Genomic DNA, 21,547 nt, shown 5'->3' with positions numbered 1-21,547 from the left:
ATCAGTTTCATGTCTGTATAATGGGGAGATATCCCTGAATTAATTAGAGGGGGTGTATATTATGACAGTGCTTTGGGGGAGGGGCTTCTCAGCCTCCCCCATGAGACATCTGGCATCATGCCCAACCACGGCAAGTGCCTAGTGGCCTTGCTCTGGCCTCTCCCGTAGGCCAGCTTGGCCTCTTAACAGCAGTCGATGAAGCCGTCCCAGTGACAGCTAGGCCGTGAGCAGGTTACAGGCCCTAGAGGCTGGCCTGGGATTTAGTGCCTGCAGGAAGAAATTGAATTTCGTTTCTTTGTCGAACATCTGCGGAGAGTGCCAGGCATATATCAGGAGGTTTATGACTCTTCCTGCCTGGCCACCACTGCCTGTCACTCTGTGGGAGCCTCCCGCATTGTGCTCAGCAGAGGGTGTGTTCTCTAGTCTGGCTTTTCTTGTGGTCCATCGGCCCAGTGGTCCTCAGTGGATGGAGTAAGGCTCTGCCCTTCTGGGCGGGCACCATCTGGGCAGGCTGCCATGTAGAGCACAGAGCCAGGAGCAGCCAGCTGGGCTTGGTTGAAGCCGGAAGCAGGAGTTGGTTGTTAGCCGGGGTGTCTTTGAGGATCAGAGAGGACCGGCAACAGGAAGGGTACCATCGTCCCTACTATCCTCAGCCTCTGGAACTGAGGCTAGATGGAGACTGGATGCTGATGGTCCTTGGACATGAAGCCTGGTGACATTTCTGAGCAGGGACCCTGGCTCCCAGCTGTTCTGAAGCCTGACCTCTATTCACGCCTCTTGTCCTGATTGGCATGTTTCCAGGCTGCTCCATGGGCTTGCCTACAGGAGGGCTCTTGTGGGGAGCTGCAGGGGTTGATCAGGCATCAGCCATCATAAGTGGGCTCACACAGCACACTGGGGCCCAGAGCTGGGCTGGCACAGCTCCTTCTTTTCCCCTGACAGGCAAGAGATTCTTCCTCTCTGCCATCTCTTCCCTTCTACCCAACCTCTCTGGGGCAAGACTCAGTTTGTTCCATGGGGCAGGGAATATCTGAGGATCAGTGGATCAGGCACTCTGTGTCTGGTGGCAGTACCACCTTTGCCAAGCCCTTGGCCTCACCTCCATGCTTCTCTTCACCTCCTCCCCACTGAGCCAGCTGTAAGAGAACTGGCTGGCACATGGAACGGCCAGACTGAGAACAAGATTGGTGGGGATGGTGGTGAACAGGAAAAATGAGACCCTCCCCCTGGCCCCTCTGCCAGGCAGGGAGCTGTGCTCACCTTCTATGGGACACCCAGAATGAGATCAATGGCAAGGTCAGGTGGGATGGGGCTGGTTGATATTGGAAGAGCCACAAGGCCGGGAACTGGTGGGCAGTGGCAGAGTGGAGTGCCTGGGCCTGCCTCAGAGCTGCGTGCATTTGACAAGAGGGTACAGGCGCCTGTTAATTTCACGCAAACTGCCTTTGATAGATCTCTTGTTATTTTTGGTGAGTTGAGCCATAAATTTGTGCCATCTTGCTGCCGCAATCTGTTAAGTAGGGGGAGAGGAAGAAAGGCAAGGCAGGCAGGAAGGAGCTCAGTGGAGGACTGGCACGGAGGCTGGTTGAGGCCAGAGTAGGAAGATAGGTCGTAGAAGTAGTGCCAGCTTCAGAGTCTAGCTAGCTCCTGGGAGCCGCTCACCAGCCTGTAGTTCCTACCCACTGATCCTCTAATCTTGAAGAGGCACCAGCCGGTGAGGATGGGGATGGCGGTGCACACTGACACCTGGGAGAAAATGTCTTTCACTCTTGCAATCCCCTTCCCTCCTCTGCCATACTCCCTGCCTCCTCTGAGGGGCCCTGTCCCACCCTTGGCTGGTTGCTGCTAGCCCACCCTCCCCATCATCCAGGTTCCATTCCTGAGTTTTGGCCACCAGGTGAGCCTGTGGTCCTGTGAGTTTTGGGCCTGGGAGGCAAGAGTGGTTTAAAATCCCCGCTTTGCCATTACTGTTGTGTGACTTGGACAAGGTGGTGCCCATTGGGACCTCAGAACCCCCAGTTCTCTGTGTTTCTTCCCTGATCCAGCCCCTAGTGACGCCCCATCATGGGCCGAACTTCTCAGCTTAGCATTCCAGCCCCACCCTGGCTTCAGCTGCCACCTGCTTTTCAGCCTTCCTTCTAATTCTCTCCTTCCCTTTCAACTGGGGCTCCTCACTGGCCCTTGAACCTCCTGCTTTCTGGGCTCCCTGCCTTTACTTGGGCTGTTTCCCTCACCTGGAATGACCCTTGGCCTTGGTTATCCGGAACTTCCACATCCTTCTAAGCAGAGCTCGAAGCCCTGTCTCCTCTGGGAAGCTGCCTCTGACCTGCCCAGCTCAGTCCTAGATTGGCCTTTCTCCTCTCAGCGCTCAGGCCCTGCTGTCCTCTTTTGGCCAGCCTGGTCTGGTGGCAGGAAGTGGAGCCCTACCTGTCTGTTTAGGGCTCAGAATCAGGGAGGCAGGGCCTCTCTCTGGGTAGGATTGGGGAAGACCTAGCAGCACATGCAGTACATTTCCTGGAAGGTCCTTCTGGCCCAGCTGGATCTCTGTGTGCTCTCACTGGATGGGGAGTGGGGCACAGACTCCCCCAGACATCTCAGCAGGGGCTGACCCAGCTCATTCATCAGGCATGTCTTCATGTCTTTTTCAGAATGGAGTTTGTGCTGGGCCTTGGGTCAACTCAGGGAATGAGATCTCAGGTGAACCAGACACTCCTTCTGCTCTGTGGTGGGAGAAAGTGACCACTAGTGTATATAGTGGTGGTCAAGGCCACAGGCTGAAGTCACCCAGCCCCAGCTTCAATTAATTTCTGACCCCACCACTGACTGGCTGTGTGACCGTGGGCAAGTTTCTTTACCTCCACTTCCTCACCTGTGACATGGGGATGGGAGAGCTATTCCACAGAATAATGGTGAGGATTAAGTAAGAGTACTTAGCACAGTGCCTGGCACATGGTCACTCTCTAATAGCTAGTTGTGTGTTGCCATAATGTAGCGTAATAGGTATAATGTACATGTGCTGATGTCAAGGGAGGAGGAAGAGTAAGGGATTAAACCACAAAGATGTGAGCAGGCAGTCTAAAGAAGGTGATTCTGAGTTGGGTTTTGAGGAGTGAATAGGAATTCAGTAGCCTGTAAGTTTTCCTTAAATTGAATTACTTTTTAAATTTATTATATTGAAAAGAAATTTGTTTCATAAATGGAAAAAGTGTATCATTTATCTGAAATAGAAGATAATCAAGGAAACAGCCACAATGAAAACAAAACGACATTAAATTCTAGCAAGATACTTGTCCCTCCTCTCAATTTGTTAGAGAAATCAGCACATGCTGGGGAGGTATTAAAATCTCGAACGTACAGAAACTTTATCTTTCAAGCATTTGGAAGGATTAAAAGTAAGGTGGCCATATAATTCATCATCGAAACCAGGACATTTTTGAGGTTATAAAGGGGGGAGAGAGGAGTACTATTAATTACATCAGAGTGACAGGTGCAACCTGGACTTTCCCAGGCAGATTGGCAAATAGCCACCCTAATTAAAAGAGACATGAAAAGGGGATGACTTCCTCTGTCTGTGATCCAGTGTTGTTTAACGACACGTCTGTGAGCCACCCCAAGTCATCTCCCACTACACGCTTTAGGAAACGCTGGAGGAGGAAGGGCTTTCGAGGTAGAGCAAACAGCCTGTGCAAGGGCACGGAGGTGTGAATGTGCCGGTTACAGGGAGATATAGCAGACTGGTGTTACTGGACAGTAGCCCAGTTACTGGACAGTGGTGGGAGATGGGGCCAAGGCTCTGAGTATCGTCATCAAACACTGGGACCTTACCCTGTTGGCTGAAGGCTTTAAGTAAGACAGTAAGAAATTGGGTCTCGTGCGGGAGGCAGGGTGAGTCAGACGTGGTCCTTGCTCTCGAGGAGCTCCTGGCCGTGTGGGGGTGGTGGCAGGGACCCAGCCACTCTGTTGGGAGGCTGAGCAAATAGATTGGCGGCTTGGGAAGGAAGTCATCGGAGGGGGACTGGCGGTCTGGCAGGGTTTCTGATCTCAGGGATACCCACTTGCACTGGATCTCAGTTGCAGAGAATTTTCATAAGCCACTTCCCTCTGCCCTTGCACTCCTGGGGTTCTGATGCCCCTTAGGGTACAAGAAGCACTTCTGGTGCTGGAGGGCCATGTGTCAAGGGGACCAGTTGGTGTCTACTCAGGGCTCTGGGGCCAGCCTCAGGGAGGATGCAGAGAGCCTGGGGAGGGAGGACTGCTTTGTAAATCACACTGAAGTGATGATTATCGTGGTTATTTTTAACACGTTCTCAACAAAGGAGGCTGAGGGGGCTGGACCGTGTGGAGTTTGGGGAGCAGGGTCTGCAGACCTGCTCAAATGGCAGAGAGCCTGTGTCCACTCTTTCTGCCAGTGCCAGGGATGAGACAAGAGTTGCCCCTGTGTGGTTGGGTGGAGGAGCCCTCAGGGATGTCTGCCCCATGTTTGCTGAATGCTTGTCTTGTGTCTAGCTGCTCAGAGATAGGCCCTCTGTGCAAAAGAGGCAAGGGAGATTGAGACCCTCCCTTAGGTTCTTACAAGAGGGATGGGCCCAGAAGGCAGCCTGGGGTCTAAGCCACAGAAGAAGGGACCAGTATACTCAAACCCCTGTGAGGTCAGCCTAAGAAGGCTTCCTGGAAGAGGTGGCATTTGACATGTAGACGATTTTGGCAGATTGATGTGGCAGATCGAAGGGCATTCCAAGGGGGAGGAAACACCATTATTAGTAGATGTGTGGAGGGATGAAAGCATCTGTACATTCAAGGGAAAACAAGAAGGGATGGCAGCTCCTTTTCATTGAGAGCTCATTGTGCTCCAGGAGGTCCATATCTCATTTCCTTTAATTCTTACAATGAATCTGTGCTAAGAAGTGTCATCTTTATTTTGAGTTGAAGATTTTTAAGCTCAGAGAGGTGAGGCGACTTGCCCAAGGGCACACAGCAAGACTGTGGCAGTGTCGTGAATCAAACCTACATCTGCCTGGCTCCCGAATCTGTGTCCTTCCCACTCTCCACATAGTGCGCAGTGTGCTCGGCTGCCTGGTGGGGAGGGGAGAACAGGACTGCACAGGCCAGCAGGGGCCAGAGCACGCCAGGCTCAGAGGTTGACACTGTGGCTGTAGCGTGGGGAAGCCACTGCAAGTTCCTCAGCGGGGTGTGTGCGTATGTGTGTCTGGAGGCTGGCTCTCAGACAACCACTTTGGAGGCCACAGAGGAGAATCAGGCTCCCCTGGCGTGAGAGGGAGTAGATGTGCAAAGGAACAATTAGAAAGCAATGTGGAAATGGGATCATAGAAGCAGGTCTGAGGGGTTTTGGCGGGGCGAGGGAGTAACTCGGTGGTCCCATGGGAGTTAGGAAAAGCATATCTGAGGAGTTGAGTTGAGTCCAAGTTCAGTTGCATTTTGTCAGAGCCATTGGAGTTCAGCAGAAAGAGCATGACTTCTGGAGTCAGGCAGGCCTGGGTTTGAATCTCCATCAGCCTCTCTCCAGTGTGAGAACTCGGAGCCTCGTTCCTCACTAGTAAATGGGAGAACCTGTCCTAACGAGGATGAAATGAGGTGATGTGGAGTGCATGGTGACTGGCACATAGCATCTTTGTAGTAAATGTTACCTTATTCAAAACAAAACAAAACCGTTCAGAGGTCATCGAGGTTTGAGTGGGAAGGCCTGTCTCAGACAGCAGGTCTGCAGGTCTGTCTGTGTCCACACCTGGCAGCCAGGTAGGCAAACCAATAGATTGTAGGCCTGTGAGCATCAGAGCCCCTGGTTCAACAAGCCCTCGAGCTCATTCAGTAGGACACTTGGGGGCACTCACACCCCCTTCTTGGACCCCTCCTTGTCCTCTTGGCTCAGCTTCCTCTTAGATTCCCCTTGTTCTGGGCCCTGAGCCGGCTAGGGCCTGCACATGGTAGATGCCGAATAAGCATTTGTTTGAGTAGATGAGCCTCTGGTCTTATCTGTCTTCTTCCCTCTTCGGGGAGAACTGGTTTTGACATGTAGGGGAAATAAATTGCTGGCCATTCCTCTGAGGGAGGGGGGCGAGGGAAGAGGGGAGGGCAGTCAGTGCAGGCCCCAGCTGTGTGGCCTTGGGCTTGGCTTATTCCTTCCCCTCTCTAGCCCAGCCCAGGAGGCTGGGAGAGGGACTCAAGCTGGACCTGAGACTTGTTCTGATTTTCAGTCAGGGTGGATTCTGGAAACCACCAACATCACCTCTGGTTATGTTGTGGGGCTGTCTCTCAAATGGCTGGTGAGCGATTTCTAGAGGACACGGAGACCACGGGAAGCAGTGTGAGTCCGTGACAGGCAAGTCAGGCTGGTCTGTCGCATGTCCCTGTTTGATGGGCTTATTGGACGCCAGGCTGGTGTGTGTGGGAGGGGTGTCACAGACATGATGATGGTCAAGACACCAAAACGGGACTGGATGAGGGCATTCGAGGCTGGATTTGCAACAGTTCAAAGACACCTCTAGAATGTTTATTAATAAATGGTTTCAGGTTCATTAATAAATGGCTGGAGGGCCGCTGGGCAGAGCTGATACTCAAGATTATAAATGATCGTTTCCAGTGGCCCCCTTGGGGTGAGGTGGGGTGGAGAATCTAGGAGCTGTGAGTTCACTGGTGTTTGTTGCTATTTTGTTGGGCCAGATTCTGTGCTGATGTTCACTGTGCTCAGGGAGATAGCTCACACACAGCCTTCCTTCGAAGGGCCCATGGGTGGGGGGAAGTTCAGACAGCTAGAAGATGGAATCATCTGTAATGAGAGGGCACACAGAAGAGAGGGCAGCCAGTTCTGCCTGAGGAGTGGAGGGTAAGGAAGGCTTCACAGACAAGAGGTCATTTGCGGTGGGTTTTGAAGGTCAAGTAGGAGTTTCCTGGTGAAGAACGTGGGAAACAAGCAGGTAGATGTTTGAGAGGAGATAAGTTTGAGGGCCCCCCCATCACGAGACCTGTGTAGGAGACAGGAGGCTGGATAGGAGTGAAAGGGTGGGGGTCTCTGGGGATAATGACTTGGGAGCAGCCGTTCGTAGGGGATAAATTAAGCCTGGGGGAGGGGTGCAAAGTGTACAGTGAAAACTGGAAGACAAAGCCTTGGGTGGCTAAAGCAACAGGAAGATAGACCAGTCAGGGAAACTGGGTCCAAGGAGCCAGAGAGGCAGGAGGAAAGCAAGAGAGTTAGGAAGTGTTTCAAGGCAGGAAGTGTCAACATGGCCAAATGCTGCCCAGGGGTCGAGTGAGACGAGGCCTGCAAAATTGTCCATAGGATTTAGCAGCAAGGAGGGCATTGGTGACTTTGTCAAGAACGGTTTAAGTAGAAAGATATGGTCAGAAGCCAGACTGCAGTGGATTACCAGGCGAGGTGACATTTGAGTCAGGATGTGAGTGGCAGGTGAGAAACTGGAGTGCCAGCTGTGGACCATTCACTGATGGTGAAGAAAATCAGAACAAGTCTCAGGTCCAGCCAGAGGAAGAAGGAAGGTCAAAGAAGGGCTCCCCCATAATGGAGGAGGCCTGGGCACATTAATGGGCTATGATGAGGAGAGAGAATACTGATGTAGAATGGATAATGGATGGAATCTGAAAGGACTGGGAGTGGCATGAGGACTAGGTTGAGGGGCTGGCCTTTTCAAGGAGAAGGGCAGGAAAGTTAGGAGCTGGAGAGGTGGACAAGAATTTGGGGGCTCCCATGTCATAGCTTCTGCTTTTTCTGTATAGAAGTTGTTGCAGAGAGAGAGTGGATAGAGATGGGCTTGATAGAGGTCAAGGTCTGGCGCAGCCAGCCGAGGTGGGGAATGGGGAAGGGCTGAGAAGGGAGCCGAGAAGGGCTGCTGAGAAGCCCGGGCACCCAGCGGATGTGCAGCCCTGAATCTGTCGTGGTGCCAGTTGGCACAGCTGTAGATTTCTTCAGCAGCCTGGGGGTGGGCGTGGAGAAGGCGGCTTGTCACAAGGATCCAGGGTGGGGGACTGGCTGAGCGGGTGTGGTGGAAGGGCTGGGTGAGCAGATTCAGGAGCTGGCAGGCATGGCACCAGCACCTTCTTGGTGGTCCTGATGGAGGCAGGGCCCAAAGTGAGGCCAGGAGGGATTGAAAATGCTTTCAGAGGGAGATGGCTGGAGGGTAGCACGTGAGGGTGCAGGAGGGATGGAGGTTGTGAGGGGAAGGGATAAGGTAAAAACAAATCAGGTAGTTTCTGCCTTCTGAGCATTTGTCACGTGCTGAGCAGGGTGCAAAGGGCTTCATGGCCTACCGTCGGGAGCCCTTGCGTCAGCCCTTCAGATAGGGGATATTCGAGTATTGTTTCATAGAGGTAAAAATAGGGTCAGAGAAGCAAAGACAATTGCCCAAGGTCACACAGCTGGTCACTGCCCACGCCCCAGTTGGGATCCAGGGTTGCCTGACTCCGAAGATGTCCTGGGGGTCTAGGTTTCAGAGATAGTGGAGAAGTTCTGGGGATGATGTAGAGCGGGCCCTGGGACTGGTGGCTGAAGTGGAGGGAAGAGCCCCGGAATTGATGAGACTAGAAGCTGGGCTAAGTGGCAGTTGGACAGCGGGTTTCCTCAGCGTGGCCACTCTTCCTGTCTGGTCAGGAAGAGCTTTCTCTCCAGTGCAGAGCCCAGACTGGGCGCCAGGGGCCAGAAAGAGTACAGCCGTCTTGGGTTCCTTTGAGCAGAGTGCCTGTTCCGTGCTGATCTGTTTTTCAGAAATAGGAGAGGGCCTAGGGGTGGGGGAGAGGAGTACTTTCTAGTCTGGAGACAGCATGGGCTGAACTCTGTCCCTAAATGCTATTCCAGTCCCATCTGCCCAGCAGCCTCTTCATGGGCTGGGTCTTTCCCTTCTACACTCATGGCTGCCCCCATCCCTGCTACCCAGCCTGTGGGAGAGGGCCTGGATGAGCTCATGTCTGAGCAGAAGGGGCTGGCTTTGGAGAATGGGAGCTCCCAGCCCCTCCTCCAGCACTGGTGGTGCTTCCAAGGCCTAGAGCAGACACATACATCAGGGCAGCCAAGAGCTGCCTCAGCCCAGTGAGGCTGAGGCAGCAGCAGCTTCCTGGAGCACCTGCTGCTCTCCTGGGCACAGGGATTGTGGGGAAGAGGGTCAGGGGGATGTAGGCACCTGCCCTAAGCCTTTGAGTCTCAGAGGAATGGCATTCTGACCTGCCCTTCCAGGTCATAGTCCAGTGCTGCTTGGGGAGCCAAATTTAGGCCTAAGACCCAACCCCTGGCTTGGCATGAATTGTGTCCTGAAGGCAGGCTTAGCAAGTGGTCGCAGCTGCCTGGCTTGGCTGTTTGTCAGCCCCAGGAGTCAACTCTGTGAGGCGAAAGAGCCCGAGCTTCAGACTCACCAAGCTGTGTGGTCTTGGACAAGTTACTTCCTCTCCTTAGTCCTCAGTTTCTCATCTTTAAGCGGAGATGGTGGTCTCTACTTTCTAGGAGGAGATTAAAGGAGGTAGGTGTGGCACAGCAGCCTCCCAGAGCTCAGCACTGTGAGCGGCCACTCCTCTCCAGTCTCTCCTAGTCTGGCCGAGGCAAGAGGAGGAAAAGATGGCTGTGAGGCTGTGGGCGAGTCCTGTGTGGCCTTCTGAGCCTCAATTTCCTTATCTGTAAAATGGTGGTGGGGGGCAGGGGGCAGGACGAGATGCTATCTCAGCATCGCCTGCAGTTGGTTTCAGACCCTCAGGCCGAGGGCGAGCAAGGCTGCCCTCTCTGCGCCACTCTGGCAGGACAGAGCTGTCCTTGGCTGAGCCCCTGCCACCACCTCCGTGTTCCAGGTGAGGAGCCTGAAGAGGAGCCAAAGGTGAAAACCCAGTGGCCAAGGTCTGCAGATGAACCTGGGGTATACCTGGCACAGACAGGTAACTCGGGCCCGCCTCCCTTCCTCTGTGGCGGGGGCCCGACTGTGTGGCGTCTGGTGGCATGTGTGCTTGGCGTGTGCCCATCTGTGTCTATGTCCTGGAGCTCCGTTGCGTTCTCTCTGCCACACGAGGCCTGTGGGCAGGGCTGGGTTGCCTCCTGAAGGGTCTGTCACTTGGGGTCAAGGTAGGAAGATTCCTATGAGACTAAGTGCTTGGGAGGTGCCCCCTGCCGCCGACGCTGTCCCTTTCTTGTAGGAGACCCGGCGGCTGAGGAGTGGTCCCCGTGGAGCGTGTGTTCCCTGACGTGTGGGCAGGGTCTGCAGGTGCGGACCCGCTCCTGTGTGTCCTCCCCCTATGGGACCCTGTGCAGCGGGCCCCTGCGGGAGATCCGGCCCTGCAACAATTCAGCCACTTGCCCAGGTATGCCCGTCCTCCCTGCCCTGTCCCCCTGCAGGCTCCGGTCCTGCCTGGGACACGGGCAGGTTAAGCTTCCAAAGGTGGTTGGTTGCCTCCTTTCATTCAGCAAACTTGACTGTCCCCCACACCGTGCCCGGCCCCACCCAGGGCATTGGGGACACAGACGAATCAGACCGAGGCCTACACCAGTGGGCTGGTTCTGGGCACATCACTCCCCAGATGCTGAGGGCCTGGCAATCAAGCTTATCTTTTTACGTTCCCAGCCTCCATGTTTCCTACATTCTGGCCACGCCAACACCCCTCTATTTTCCTACCTCCCTGGATTTCCTTACTCTCATCCTATCTCCGGCATCTCCACCTGGGCCATCAAAATTCAGCCCGTCCTTCGAGATCTAAGACAAATGCCACTTAAAAAAAAAAAATGAAACCTCCTCTGACCATCCCCTCCCTCCTCTGACTCCCCATCCCATTCCCCAGGGAGCCTCCTCTAGACCCTGACGCCTTCCTCAGTTCAGCATGGAGTTGTGAATGTGCATGCGCTTGCCTGGGACAGGGGGTCCGGCATGAGGGGCAGGGCAGGTTCTGCCAGTCCCGCTCCTCACGCCCTGAGGGGGTGCAGTGGTGCCTAGGCCACGCTAGTTCCTGGCTGTGGAATTAAAGTGGAGCTACTTGGGAAGGAGTCTTGGTACACGGGGCTGTGGCAGGAGCTTGCAAAGGGCTGGGGCCAAGCCGTGTTCCGGAGTGTGAGCTCTTTGTGTCAGTGTCCATGTAGAGGTTCGTGTCTATTTGTGTGTCCGTGTGCTTGGGGCCCTTCTCTTGCACCAGGCTTGCCATGTTGGCTTCTTGCTCGTGGTCTGGGGATGGGGAGGAGCGGGGAGGGATAAGGGTGAGGGTAAATCTGGAGTCCTTTCCTGGGCATTCCTGTGCTCCCAGGAGAGGAGGACCCCTAGCTTTCCTTCTGGGTTGATCCCAGTCTCTCTGTCTGGGTATCCACAGGAGGTATTTTGTGTGGGTTGGGACTAGAAACCCATGTCGTTCACATCCATCCAAAGGGTGGAGTCCTGGGGTCCAGGGCAGAACCAATGAGGAGTGGTCGCAGAACTGCTGGAGCTCCTGATTGGTGGGTGGATGGGCAGTGGGCGGGGCCGGGGTGCGGCCCAGCCACCGGCCACGTGCTTCCTTGCAGTGCACGGCGTGTGGGAGGAGTGGGGGTCCTGGAGCCTGTGCTCCCGCAGCTGCGGGCGGGGGTCCCGGAGCCGGATGCGGACCTGCGTGCCCCCCCAGCACGGCGGCAAGGCCTGCGAGGGTCCTGAACTGCAGACTAAGCTCTGCAGTATGGCCGCCTGCCCGGGTCAGTAGCGCCCATAGGCTTCCAAGCGGGCGCTGCCCAGCCGGGTGGGGGGTCGGGAGACTTGGAGGAGTAAGTCAGGTCGAGTGCCCTGTCCCTGGGGGCCCCATGAACTTTGACCAAGCATGGGGAGACTGCCAGAGTGGGAGGTGACTGGCCCAGCTAAGTTGGAGTTGGCACACTATGACCCCATCAAAGTGGGGCTGCTTTCTAGTGCCCCTTCCCCTAAGCCCTGAGCTACTCTAGTTGTTCATGGCACTTCAGTGCTCATGGCCATCTGGGTGGTGATGGGACACAAAGCTGGGCTTAAGTGTAGGCAAAAATCCATCAGAAGGTGACCCTGGGGCCCATTTCCCTAGCCAGAAGAGAACCTGGGCCTCAGTGCTGAGTGGAGAGGTGTCCTGTGTTCCTGGAGCTGGTGACAGGCAGGCAGGCCCTGACCCAGGCACCACCTGCTCACTCCAGCCCCTCTTCACTCACCCCTCCCCAGTGGGTCTGGCCTGGCTCAAGTCTCAGTGTTTAGCCGGCTGTGCTATCTCCTTGCAGTGCTCTGGCCCTGCCAGTCCTGACACCTCTCGCTCAACAGCCACCCCTGCTTGTGTCTCCCCATGCAGTGGAAGGCCAGTGGCTAGAATGGGGTCCCTGGGGCCCGTGCTCCACGTCCTGTGCCAATGGGACCCAGCAGCGCAGCCGGAAGTGCAGCGTGGCGGGCCCAGCCTGGGCCACGTGTACGGGTGCCCTCACTGACACCCGAGAGTGCAGCAACCTTGAGTGCCCGGGTGAGTGCTCGGCTCAAGGGCGGCAGGTGGCCGTCCTGGCCCTGGGGGCACCTGGGGCCACTCACGCCCCCCCTCTCCCATAGCCACAGATGGCAAGTGGGGGCCGTGGAATTCGTGGAGCCTGTGCTCCAAGACGTGTGACACAGGCTGGCAGCGTCGCTTCCGCATGTGCCAGGCCACAGGCACGCAGGGCTACCCCTGCGAGGGCACCGGAGAGGAGGTGAAGCCCTGCAGTGAGAAGAGGTGTCCAGGTATTGCTCGTAGCACCCTGGGGTTTGAGGGACAGGCGTGTGGGCCTGGCTGAGCCTCTTCACTGTACCCACAGCCTTCCATGAGATGTGCAGGGATGAGTATGTGATGCTGATGACGTGGAAGAAGGCGGCTGCTGGCGAGATCATCTACAACAAGTGTCCCCCCAATGCTTCAGGTGAGGGGCGGTGGCTCTCCCTTCAGGCCCTCATTTTACCATTCTTGCTGCCCCCTTCTGAGCTGCAAGGCTGGGCTCTTCGATCCTTCATCCTGAGATGTGGAATGAAGTAGGCAAGAGCTCAGCCCCCACACCCAACCCTCCGTCTTGTTCCCTGCAGGATCTGCCAGCCGCCGCTGTCTCCTCAGTGCCCAGGGTGTGGCATACTGGGGGCTGCCTAGCTTTGCTCGCTGCATCTCCCATGAGTACCGCTACCTGTATCTATCAGTGAGTATGCCCTGCTGGGCTGGGGCGACACAAGATCTGCCTGAGGTGCTGGTTGGGGTAGAGAGATCTTGATTCTCGCTCATGCCCAAGGACTTTGGAATATATATGCTGTGCCCACTTCTGCCTGGCTGTGCCTCTCCTTGTCTGGCAAATGCCTACTTATATTATACCTCAGGGTCTAACTCTCAAATGTTTTCTGTTACCTCTGGTGCCTACTTCTGTGTTTCTACAGTCCTCTGAGCTTCTCAGTCATTAAGAGTTATGAGTGCTTTTTGAAATGTCTGTGTCCTGTTAGACTGGGAGCTCCTTGAAGGCAGGGACAAACCCGAATTTGTTTTTGTATCCCCAGTGCCCAGCTTGGGCCTGCCATGGGGTAAAAATGTTGTCAGAAAATGTGGCCCGTGAGGAGGGGGAGGAGACCGATTGATTATGAATGAACTACACTCCAGAATGCAGAACCTTTTTGGGACAGGAGACTGTCCTGTCTCTGTACCATGCTTATCATCTTTTATATGTACGCTTGAGCACTTTTCTTCTCTAGCTATTTCTGTTTCAAACCTTTTTAAGTATCTTTGGGGGTTCTCTCTCTTTATGGGTCTCTTTTTTGGACTCTGTCTCCCCATGAGCCCCTTCGAGTACCTCTATCTGCCTTTTCCCTCTCTCTTTCCTCCTGGGTGCAAGCAGTGGGTAGACTGGAGTGGGGTAAACCAGGGGCTGGTCTCAGCTTCTGACACTCTGGTGACGGTGGCCTGCCTGTCTCCTGCAGCTTCGGGAGCACCTGGCCAAGGGGCAGCGCATGCTGGCGGGTGAGGGCATGTCACAAGTGGTGCGCAGTCTGCAGGAGCTGCTGGCCCGGCGTACCTACTATAGTGGGGACCTGCTCTTCTCTGTGGACATTCTGAGGAACGTCACTGACACCTTTAAGAGGGCCACCTATGTGCCCTCGGCTGATGATGTGCAGGTACCTCCTGCCCTGCTGGGAGGAAGTTGGGCTGAGGGTGCAGAAGCCCCAGACTGAAAGAGAGTCCAGGTCCCTATGACAGAGTCTGCTGGGGGTGGCAAGTGTGACTGTGATGGGGAAACTCCTGTTCCTGGGGCTGGGACCTCCCCGACAGTCACTGCTCTCTCCCCAGCGCTTCTTCCAGGTGGTGAGCTTCATGGTGGACGCAGAGAACAAGGACAAGTGGGATGATGCTCAGCAGGTGAGGGGCTAGGCTTCTAGGTTTCCTCCCACATGACTCACCTCCATCTTGGACCCTTATACATTCTCTGTCCCCAGGTGTCCCCTGGCTCTGTGCACCTGCTCCGTGTCGTGGAGGACTTCATTCACCTGGTGGGCGATGCTCTCAAGGCCTTTCAGAGCTCTTTGATTGTCACCGACAACTTGGGTACAGAAGGCCAGTGGGGAGCGGGTGCTGGATGTGGTAGAACCCAGGCCCCTGTTGGGGAGGGATGGTTTCCAAGTCTCTTCCAATCTCTCTCTCTCTTTCTTGAGGCTCTGTCCTTCCCTCATGTAACCCTGTATTTGTGTCTTTCTCTCCGTGTTTATTCCCCTCCTCCACCTCTGTGTCGTGTTTCTCTGTGTACATGTTCCCCCTCCTCTGGTTTGGTACTAACCTTGGTGTCTGCATCTGCCTTCCTGGTGTCTGTCTCCCCCACATCTCTCTCTCCTGTGTCTGTCTCCTGTTCATCTGTCTCTGGTATGGTCTGCCCCCGCCCCCCAACCCCCTGCAGTGATCAGCATTCAGCGAGAGCCTGTCTCAGCCGTGTCCAGTGACATCACGTTCCCCATGCGGGGCCGCCGGGGCATGAAGGACTGGGTGCGGCACTCGGAGGACCGCCTCTTCCTGCCCAAGGAGGTGCTCAGTCTTTCCTCCCCAGGGAAGCCAGCTGCCACTGGGGCAGCAAGCAGCCCCGGCAGGGGGAGGGGCCCAGGAACGGTGCCCCCTGGCCCAGGCTACTCCCACCAGCGCCTCCTCCCGGCAGACCCTGACGATTCCTCCTCCTACTTTGTGATTGGTGCTGTGCTCTACCGCACCCTTGGCCTCATCCTGCCACCCCCCAGGTGAGTCCCTGGGAGGGGTGGTTGGGACTGCTGAGGGTCTGGGGAATTCCAGGTGAGAGAAGGAGGACTGACCCTGTGCTGGCCACAGAGAGATCCAGCTGCAGCCTCAGGGACCCCTTGCCTGGCTCTGGACACAGGTGCTTCTCAAAGATGTCCATGCAGCTTCCAGGGGCTTCACTGGGGTCCAGGGGATGTTGGACTGAGCTCTAGACCTCACCCAAAGTTCTGGGCCCCATTGAGCTCTAGGCCCTCCACCCCCGGACTTGGACCCTAGTCCCCTGCCCCCCACCCAGAGCATCTTTGGGGTTCCTGACTGGGTCTGGGCACCCGCTGGCAGGAGCTGACTTCAGACCTGTCCCCAGGCCCCCGCTGGCCGTCACATCTCGGGTGATGACAGTGACTGTGCGGCCCCCCACCCAGCCACCAGCTGAGCCCCTCATCACAGTGGAGCTCTCCTATATCATCAATGTGAGTAGGGGCCCAGGCAGGGACCCTGGGCATACCCCAACATGAGTGGCCAAAGGCCTATCTGCTGGGGAGGTGATGTGCCCAATGGCAGGCTGACCCCTCTGACCTGTTTGGGGCCTGCTGTGGCAGGATGAATGGTGATCAAGGTGGTGAGCTCACTACCCCATACTGCACTCATGCCTTCTGCTCCCAGGGTACCACGGATCCCCACTGTGCCAGCTGGGACTACACCAGAGCGTGAGTTGAGCAGGGGCTCTGTGTGGGGAAGAATGCAGCCCTAGGACCTTTTCTCAGGAGGGGATCTTCTATCTGGAAGGCCAGAAGGTTCCTTGATACCGTCCTTGGCCTAAGAGATCAAGGATGAATCCTGGGGCTCCCAAGTGCCTGCCTCTTGGATGTGGCTTTGCCCTGGATTCACCTGTCTTTGGGCAGTGGCCACCATTGGGGGGGGCCTCAAAGTTGGGCTAGGGTTCACTCCACCTCTCCCCCCACCCAAGAGATGCCAGCTCGGGGGACTGGGACACCGAAAGCTGCCAGACCCTGGAGACCCAGGCAGCCCACACCCGCTGCCAGTGCCAGCACCTGTCCACCTTTGCTGTGCTGGCCCAGCCACCCAAGGACCTGGTGAGTAGGAGGGGGCCTGGGCTGGGCAGGGAGGAGGCACCTGGGCTGCCAGCGGCCATCTATGACAGTGTCAGCAGGGACCTGGGTGATCCTGCATGTGTGTCTGAGCAGTTGTACTTCTGGGATTACACATGGATGTCTGTGCCACTGGGATGATGCTCACAGTGATGACACATGCCTGGGGGTGTGTGGTGGTAGGCAGTCGTGTGTGTGTACACACATATATGCGTCTGATTATGTGTGCAAGAGTATAGGAAACTGAGCATAAGTATGCCTCTACGTATATGACAAGGTCTGCTCTGTGTACGCATGAGGACAATGGTGAGTCCCCCACTGTGCGTGGCTGTGATGAAGGAACAGGTGCCTCTGCACCAGACAAGGAGTGGGGAGGCCAAAGTCACCCCTGCAGCTGCCCTCTCCCAGTGACCCATCTCAATGTCTGCTCATCTCTCTCAGAGCCTGGAGCTGGCGGGCTCCCCCTCGGTCCCCCTCGTGATTGGCTGTGCTGTGTCCTGCATGGCGCTGCTCACCCTGCTTGCCATCTATGCTGCCTTCTGGAGGTAGGTGGGACACTGGGAAGGCGGGGCAGGAGGTGACCAGTCACCCCAGGTTGGGCAACGCAGCCAGCTCCTCTGTCTCTGTCCACTGTGCCCCCTCAGGTTTATTAAATCTGAACGCTCCATCATCTTGCTCAATTTCTGCCTCTCCATCCTGGCGTCCAATATCCTGATCCTCGTGGGCCAGTCGCGGGTGCTGAGCAAGGCAGGTGCAGGCTCATGGGGGTGCCAGGGAATGAGAGTGGGGTGAAGAGGGTGATGGTGTGCGTGTGTGTTTGTATACACTCCAGCTATGTGTTGGGCGAGGGTGTGTGTGGGAAATTGTGTGTGAGCATACATGAAGGCATTGGAGAGGAGGGATGTGTGTACTCAAGTCATGAATGTCTGCATACATCTGTGAACATGTACGTGAGCTGAGCACCTGTGTGCACATCTGTTGGGCGGGTAGCATTTATGGAGCTGGGGCCTTCTCATGTCTGCGGATGTGTAGGAGCCTGAGTGAGGCCTCTGTGCCACCTGCCTGTGGATGACCTGTTCTGGCTGTTTCTTATGCCTCTTCAGCCTTCTCTGCACAGTGCCAGCACTGTGAGTGCCAGGCATGGGGCCCTCCTGGCCATGATGTGGCAGGTGCTCCTGTCTGTCCACGTCCCTGCCAACCCCGTCGGTGCGTGGGCAGCCTGCCCGCCTGCCTCCCGGATGCTGAGTGCTGTGTGCATGTCACTGGGCCTGTGTCGTGCTGTGTGTGGGTGCAGGAAGATGGGGGTGCCTGGCAGGGCTCTGTGGGGGGCGGAGCTCGGGTGGGCGGCCATGGCAGCGCCCAGCAGCAGAGCGTGGGAAACCTGGCGCCTCCCGCCCGCCCTGGCTGCTGCTCAGGGCTCCTCCCTCCTTTTCCCTCTCCCTGCAGGGTGTATGCACCATGACAGCCGCCTTCCTGCACTTCTTCTTCCTCTCCTCCTTTTGCTGGGTGCTCACTGAGGCTTGGCAGTCTTACCTGGCTGTCATTGGACGGATGCGTACCCGCCTCGTTCGCAAGCGCTTCCTCTGCCTGGGCTGGGGTGAGCAGGGCCTGTGCTGGACTCTGCCAATGGGCCTGGGGGGCAGGGGCCGCAAGACAGGCTCAGCTTCAGCCCTGGGCCCTCTTTGTGAGCACAGGGGTCAGCTTGGCTGTCTGGGGGGTCTGGGAGGATGAGAGGACCCTGAAGACTGGCAGCTGTCTAACCCTTTGGCTCCTTCGCCCCCCTCTCCCTTAGGTCTGCCTGCCTTGGTGGTGGCTGTGTCCGTTGGCTTTACCCGCACCAAAGGATATGGTACATCCAGCTAGTACGTGGGCCTCCCGTGGTGGGCAGTGGGGGTTACCGGACCTGTTAGGGCCCCAGGCCTTCTCAGGCTGCTTGCCTGGCCTACACTTGCTTTCGGGCTTTGGGCAAATCCTTCCACTTCTCTTGCTGAGCCTCAGTTTCCCTTACTGTAAAAGTATGAGCTGGGATTGGATAATCTCTAAGAACCATTTAGTTCAAGGATGAGCTTTGTTTGATCCTCATGGGGCTGGACCTAATGGTCTTGGCTTTTGTTAGAGGGGAAACTGAGGCTCAGCAAGAGCCAGTGACTCGCTGTAATGCTGTCTGGGGCTCAGCCCCATTGCTGATGTGGCCTGGCAGCCCAGAGGGCACTGAGGGTGTTTGAGGGTGGGGAGGAGTCTGCTTGGTGTCTGATAACTCCTCTTCTCCCCTACTCCCCTAGCTGCTGGCTCTCCCTGGAGGGCGGCCTGCTCTATGCCTTTGTGGGCCCTGCAGCCGTCATTGTCCTGGTATGTGCCCCTTCAGTGTCCTGGGAGGGGTGTGGCCCCTGGGAGGGGGGCGTCTACTTTTCCCTGCACTCCAGCTCCCACCTGGGACTTTTCCTGCCAGGAGGGCAGCTGGTGACCCTGTCTCCCTTACCCTACTCCACTGGGCCCCCAGGTGAATATGCTGATCGGAATCATCGTCTTCAACAAGCTTATGGCACGTGATGGCATCTCAGACAAATCCAAGAAACAGAGGGCCGGGTAAGGGGGGGTCTCTATGACTTGGCCTTGTGGGAAATGGTATAGGGAGGGAGGGCTACGGCCACTCTTGGAGACTCAGGGCTCTAAGATGCGACTGACTGGGGCTCGCTGACCTTGGTGCATTAAGGGTTGAAGGCAAGGTGGGCACTCGGAGTGCTCAGCTGCAGCCCCTCGCCCACCCTAACCCACCTCTCTCTCTCTCACCTGCCCTCCCCCTCCCACCCAACTGGGGCTCATGTTGCCCTCTCTTCTCCCACTTCCCATGTGTTTCCCCCTTCTCCCATGTCTGTGCCACACCCGAGGTCGGAGCGGTGCCTCTGGGCCAGCCTGCTCCTCCCCTGCTCAGCGTGTGGAGCGGTCCCCAGCCCCCTGCTCAGCTCAGCCTCGGCCAGGAACGCCATGTTAGTTGTGCCCCCTGGGGGGTAGGGGGGCGGGCAGGGGCAAAAGAATGGGAAGTAGTGCCCTTGGTGGGGGGAGGAGGGCTATCAGCCTAGTGCCCTGGAAAATGTGCCCTGCCCCACCAACTGTCACACACTCTCAAGAGCTTGGCGTTGAGGTGGCAGAAGATACTGCGAGTGATGTCTGTGCTTTCTGGAAAATGCTGGGCTCCTGTGCCCACACCCCTTGCTCCCTCCCCCTGCCCTCACTGCTGGCTTATGTTTCATCTAGGAACAGCAGAAGGCCCCTCCTTACACCCCCAACCTACAGAGGCCCAGAATTTCAGGGCCTTAGAATTTTTGAGCCCACAGAACCTTAGAATTAGAATGATAGAATCTTAGGCTAAGACAATCAGCAGCTAAGAATGTTAGAATGTGAATCATAGTCTTATCACCTGTCATAGAATCTGAGAGTTAGAATTTCAGAGGCATTGAATCTCAACCAATTGGGGGACAGAGAATCTTGGAGATAGAGAGTTATGTCACTGAGACACCCCCGTCCCCAGCATCTGAGAATCTTAAAATCTCGGCCATACCCAAATCTACAACAGCCACAGCCCCAACCTCCACCCAGAGCTAGAAATAAATCTCAGCCTTCCTGACCAGTGGGATCCAGCTTTATCTTACACACCTCCAGGGTCAAGGAGCTCACTGCCTCTGGAAGTGGCTGGCCCCATCTCTGGGAACCTCTGCAGAGTAGAAAGCTCACTGTCACTTGCTGCCATCTGCCTTTCTGACCCAGTCTGTCAGAACTAGCAGTTAAAAGCTTGGGTTTTGGAGGCAGCCAAGCTGGGTTTGCATCCCAGCTCAGTCTCTCTCTGCCCAGTTGGGCACACTCCAGTTTCCTCATCTGTAAATTGGGATAATAATCCCCATGTCTGTTTATTGGAGTTGTTTTGATCACAATGTGAACTAATGTATGTAAAGAGTTCAGTGTAGAGCCTGGCAGAGAATTGGTGGTTAATCAATGGTAGCTCTCATGACTGTGATTAGGCCCTCTCAGCCTTGGCTTTGCCTCCAGGGGCTATGGAAACCACGGTACCCGCCCCCGGCCAGGCTGAACAGCCCCCAAACACTTTTCCTAGGATAAGCCTTGGCCCCCTACTTATCTTCTGCTTGACCCAGGCGTACACCCCATACCCCCACGTGCAGTTGCTCCCGGTGTTCATGAGGCAGAGTGGGTTGGGTGTGGAACCTGGCCCAGTAGGGCAAGACTGCCCTCCTGGGCCCATGTGGGTTGTAGCCAGTGATGGCAGGTTGGCACTGGTGCCTGGATGCAGGGCCCATCTGCCTTTTTCCCTCTGTCCTCCCCTGTCAAGGGGGTGAGGATCTGCATGTTTGGCCCTGATCCTGGCTTTTCCCCCCAGCCCCAGCTATGATCTTTCTGCCCAGGGCCTAGCGACCCCTCCCTGGGGAACTGAAGGGGATGAGCCTCTGCTGCACCGGCCCTGGCCCCCGTCTCTTCCCCAAAGATTTGTGTTCTGTGATGTCCTCTGTGTACTCTGCCTATTTAATTTTTCTATCTGTGTGTCTCTGCCTGTCTCATCCTCTCTCTCACTGTGCCTGTCATCTCTTTGTCCTTCTTTTTCTCCTCTCCCAGAATCTCTGGGGATGCAGCCCAGGTCTGTGATTCTGTGAAAATTGGGACTGGAAATCACAGCATCTACATGTGTCTTCCTCCTCTTCTTCTCTCCCACTGTCTCTTTCCACCTTCTCTGGCTCTGTTTCCTGATGCTGCCTCTGGCTCTGGCTCAGTCCCACTGTGTCAGTGTGTCTGTCCCTCCCACCTCTCCTGGTCCCTGCTATGGCCCCACAGTTCTCCATTTTATGTCCGTAGTCTCTTTTTCTGCCTCTGGCTCCTCAGCCCCTCTCTGCTTAGGGACATTACTGAGATCTTGGAGTTTGGGACCCTGCCAGTCCTGGGCAGATTAAGGGCTCCAGGCTGAGTACAGGCCTGGGCTCAGCCCACCCTGTCTCCTGGAGTGTCACCCTGACGGACCCTTTGCTGCTGTCTTTAGGGCATCTCTCTGGAGCTCCTGCGTGGTGCTGCCCCTGCTGGCACTCACCTGGATGTCTGCTGTCCTGGCCATGACAGACCGCCGCTCCATCCTCTTCCAGGCGCTCTTCGCCGTCTTCAACTCTGCACAAGGCTTTGTCATCACGGCCGTGCACTGCTTCCTGCGCCGAGAGGTGGGGCGGGCCTCTCCTGTCCTTTTGCACCCACCTCACCAG

At 56.2% G+C, this 21,547-nt stretch overlaps 1 protein-coding gene across 8 annotated transcripts in view; it reads left to right on the top strand.

The window, feature by feature from the left end:
- The window catches only part of ADGRB2 (adhesion G protein-coupled receptor B2), a 36,686-nt gene that overhangs the window by 9,161 nt on the left and 5,978 nt on the right, over window positions 1-21,547 (top strand). For 4 of the 8 annotated variants that reach the window (XM_039836875.1, XM_039836873.1, XM_039836874.1 and 1 more), the window contains 22 exons: window positions 9,799-9,882; window positions 10,138-10,302; window positions 11,486-11,650; window positions 12,262-12,426; window positions 12,510-12,677; window positions 12,752-12,853; window positions 13,014-13,120; window positions 13,887-14,081; window positions 14,254-14,322; window positions 14,400-14,508; window positions 14,855-15,185; window positions 15,548-15,653; window positions 15,847-15,890; window positions 16,151-16,277; window positions 16,734-16,837; window positions 16,937-17,039; window positions 17,739-17,889; window positions 18,085-18,154; window positions 18,575-18,641; window positions 18,793-18,878; window positions 19,181-19,279; window positions 21,334-21,505. In XM_039836875.1, the coding sequence (XP_039692809.1) occupies window positions 9,799-9,882; window positions 10,138-10,302; window positions 11,486-11,650; window positions 12,262-12,426; window positions 12,510-12,677; window positions 12,752-12,853; window positions 13,014-13,120; window positions 13,887-14,081; window positions 14,254-14,322; window positions 14,400-14,508; window positions 14,855-15,185; window positions 15,548-15,653; window positions 15,847-15,890; window positions 16,151-16,277; window positions 16,734-16,837; window positions 16,937-17,039; window positions 17,739-17,889; window positions 18,085-18,154; window positions 18,575-18,641; window positions 18,793-18,878; window positions 19,181-19,279; window positions 21,334-21,505 (2,789 nt within the window). The remainder of the gene's footprint in view (window positions 1-9,798; window positions 9,883-10,137; window positions 10,303-11,485; window positions 11,651-12,261; window positions 12,427-12,509; window positions 12,678-12,751; window positions 12,854-13,013; window positions 13,121-13,886; window positions 14,082-14,253; window positions 14,323-14,399; window positions 14,509-14,854; window positions 15,186-15,547; window positions 15,654-15,846; window positions 15,891-16,150; window positions 16,278-16,733; window positions 16,838-16,936; window positions 17,040-17,738; window positions 17,890-18,084; window positions 18,155-18,574; window positions 18,642-18,792; window positions 18,879-19,180; window positions 19,280-21,333; window positions 21,506-21,547) is intronic. The other 4 variants (XM_039836876.1, XM_039836877.1, XM_039836879.1 and 1 more) reach the window with 2 other exon arrangements.

The sequence above is a fragment of the Pteropus medius genome, unplaced genomic scaffold, assembly GCF_902729225.1.
Source record: "Pteropus medius unplaced genomic scaffold, Ma_sr-lr_union100, whole genome shotgun sequence".
In the NCBI taxonomy this organism is placed as follows: Eukaryota; Metazoa; Chordata; class Mammalia; order Chiroptera; family Pteropodidae; genus Pteropus; species Pteropus medius.
The sequence above is the reverse complement of the archived record's forward strand: the minus strand, read 5'-3'. Positions and strand labels throughout refer to the sequence as shown.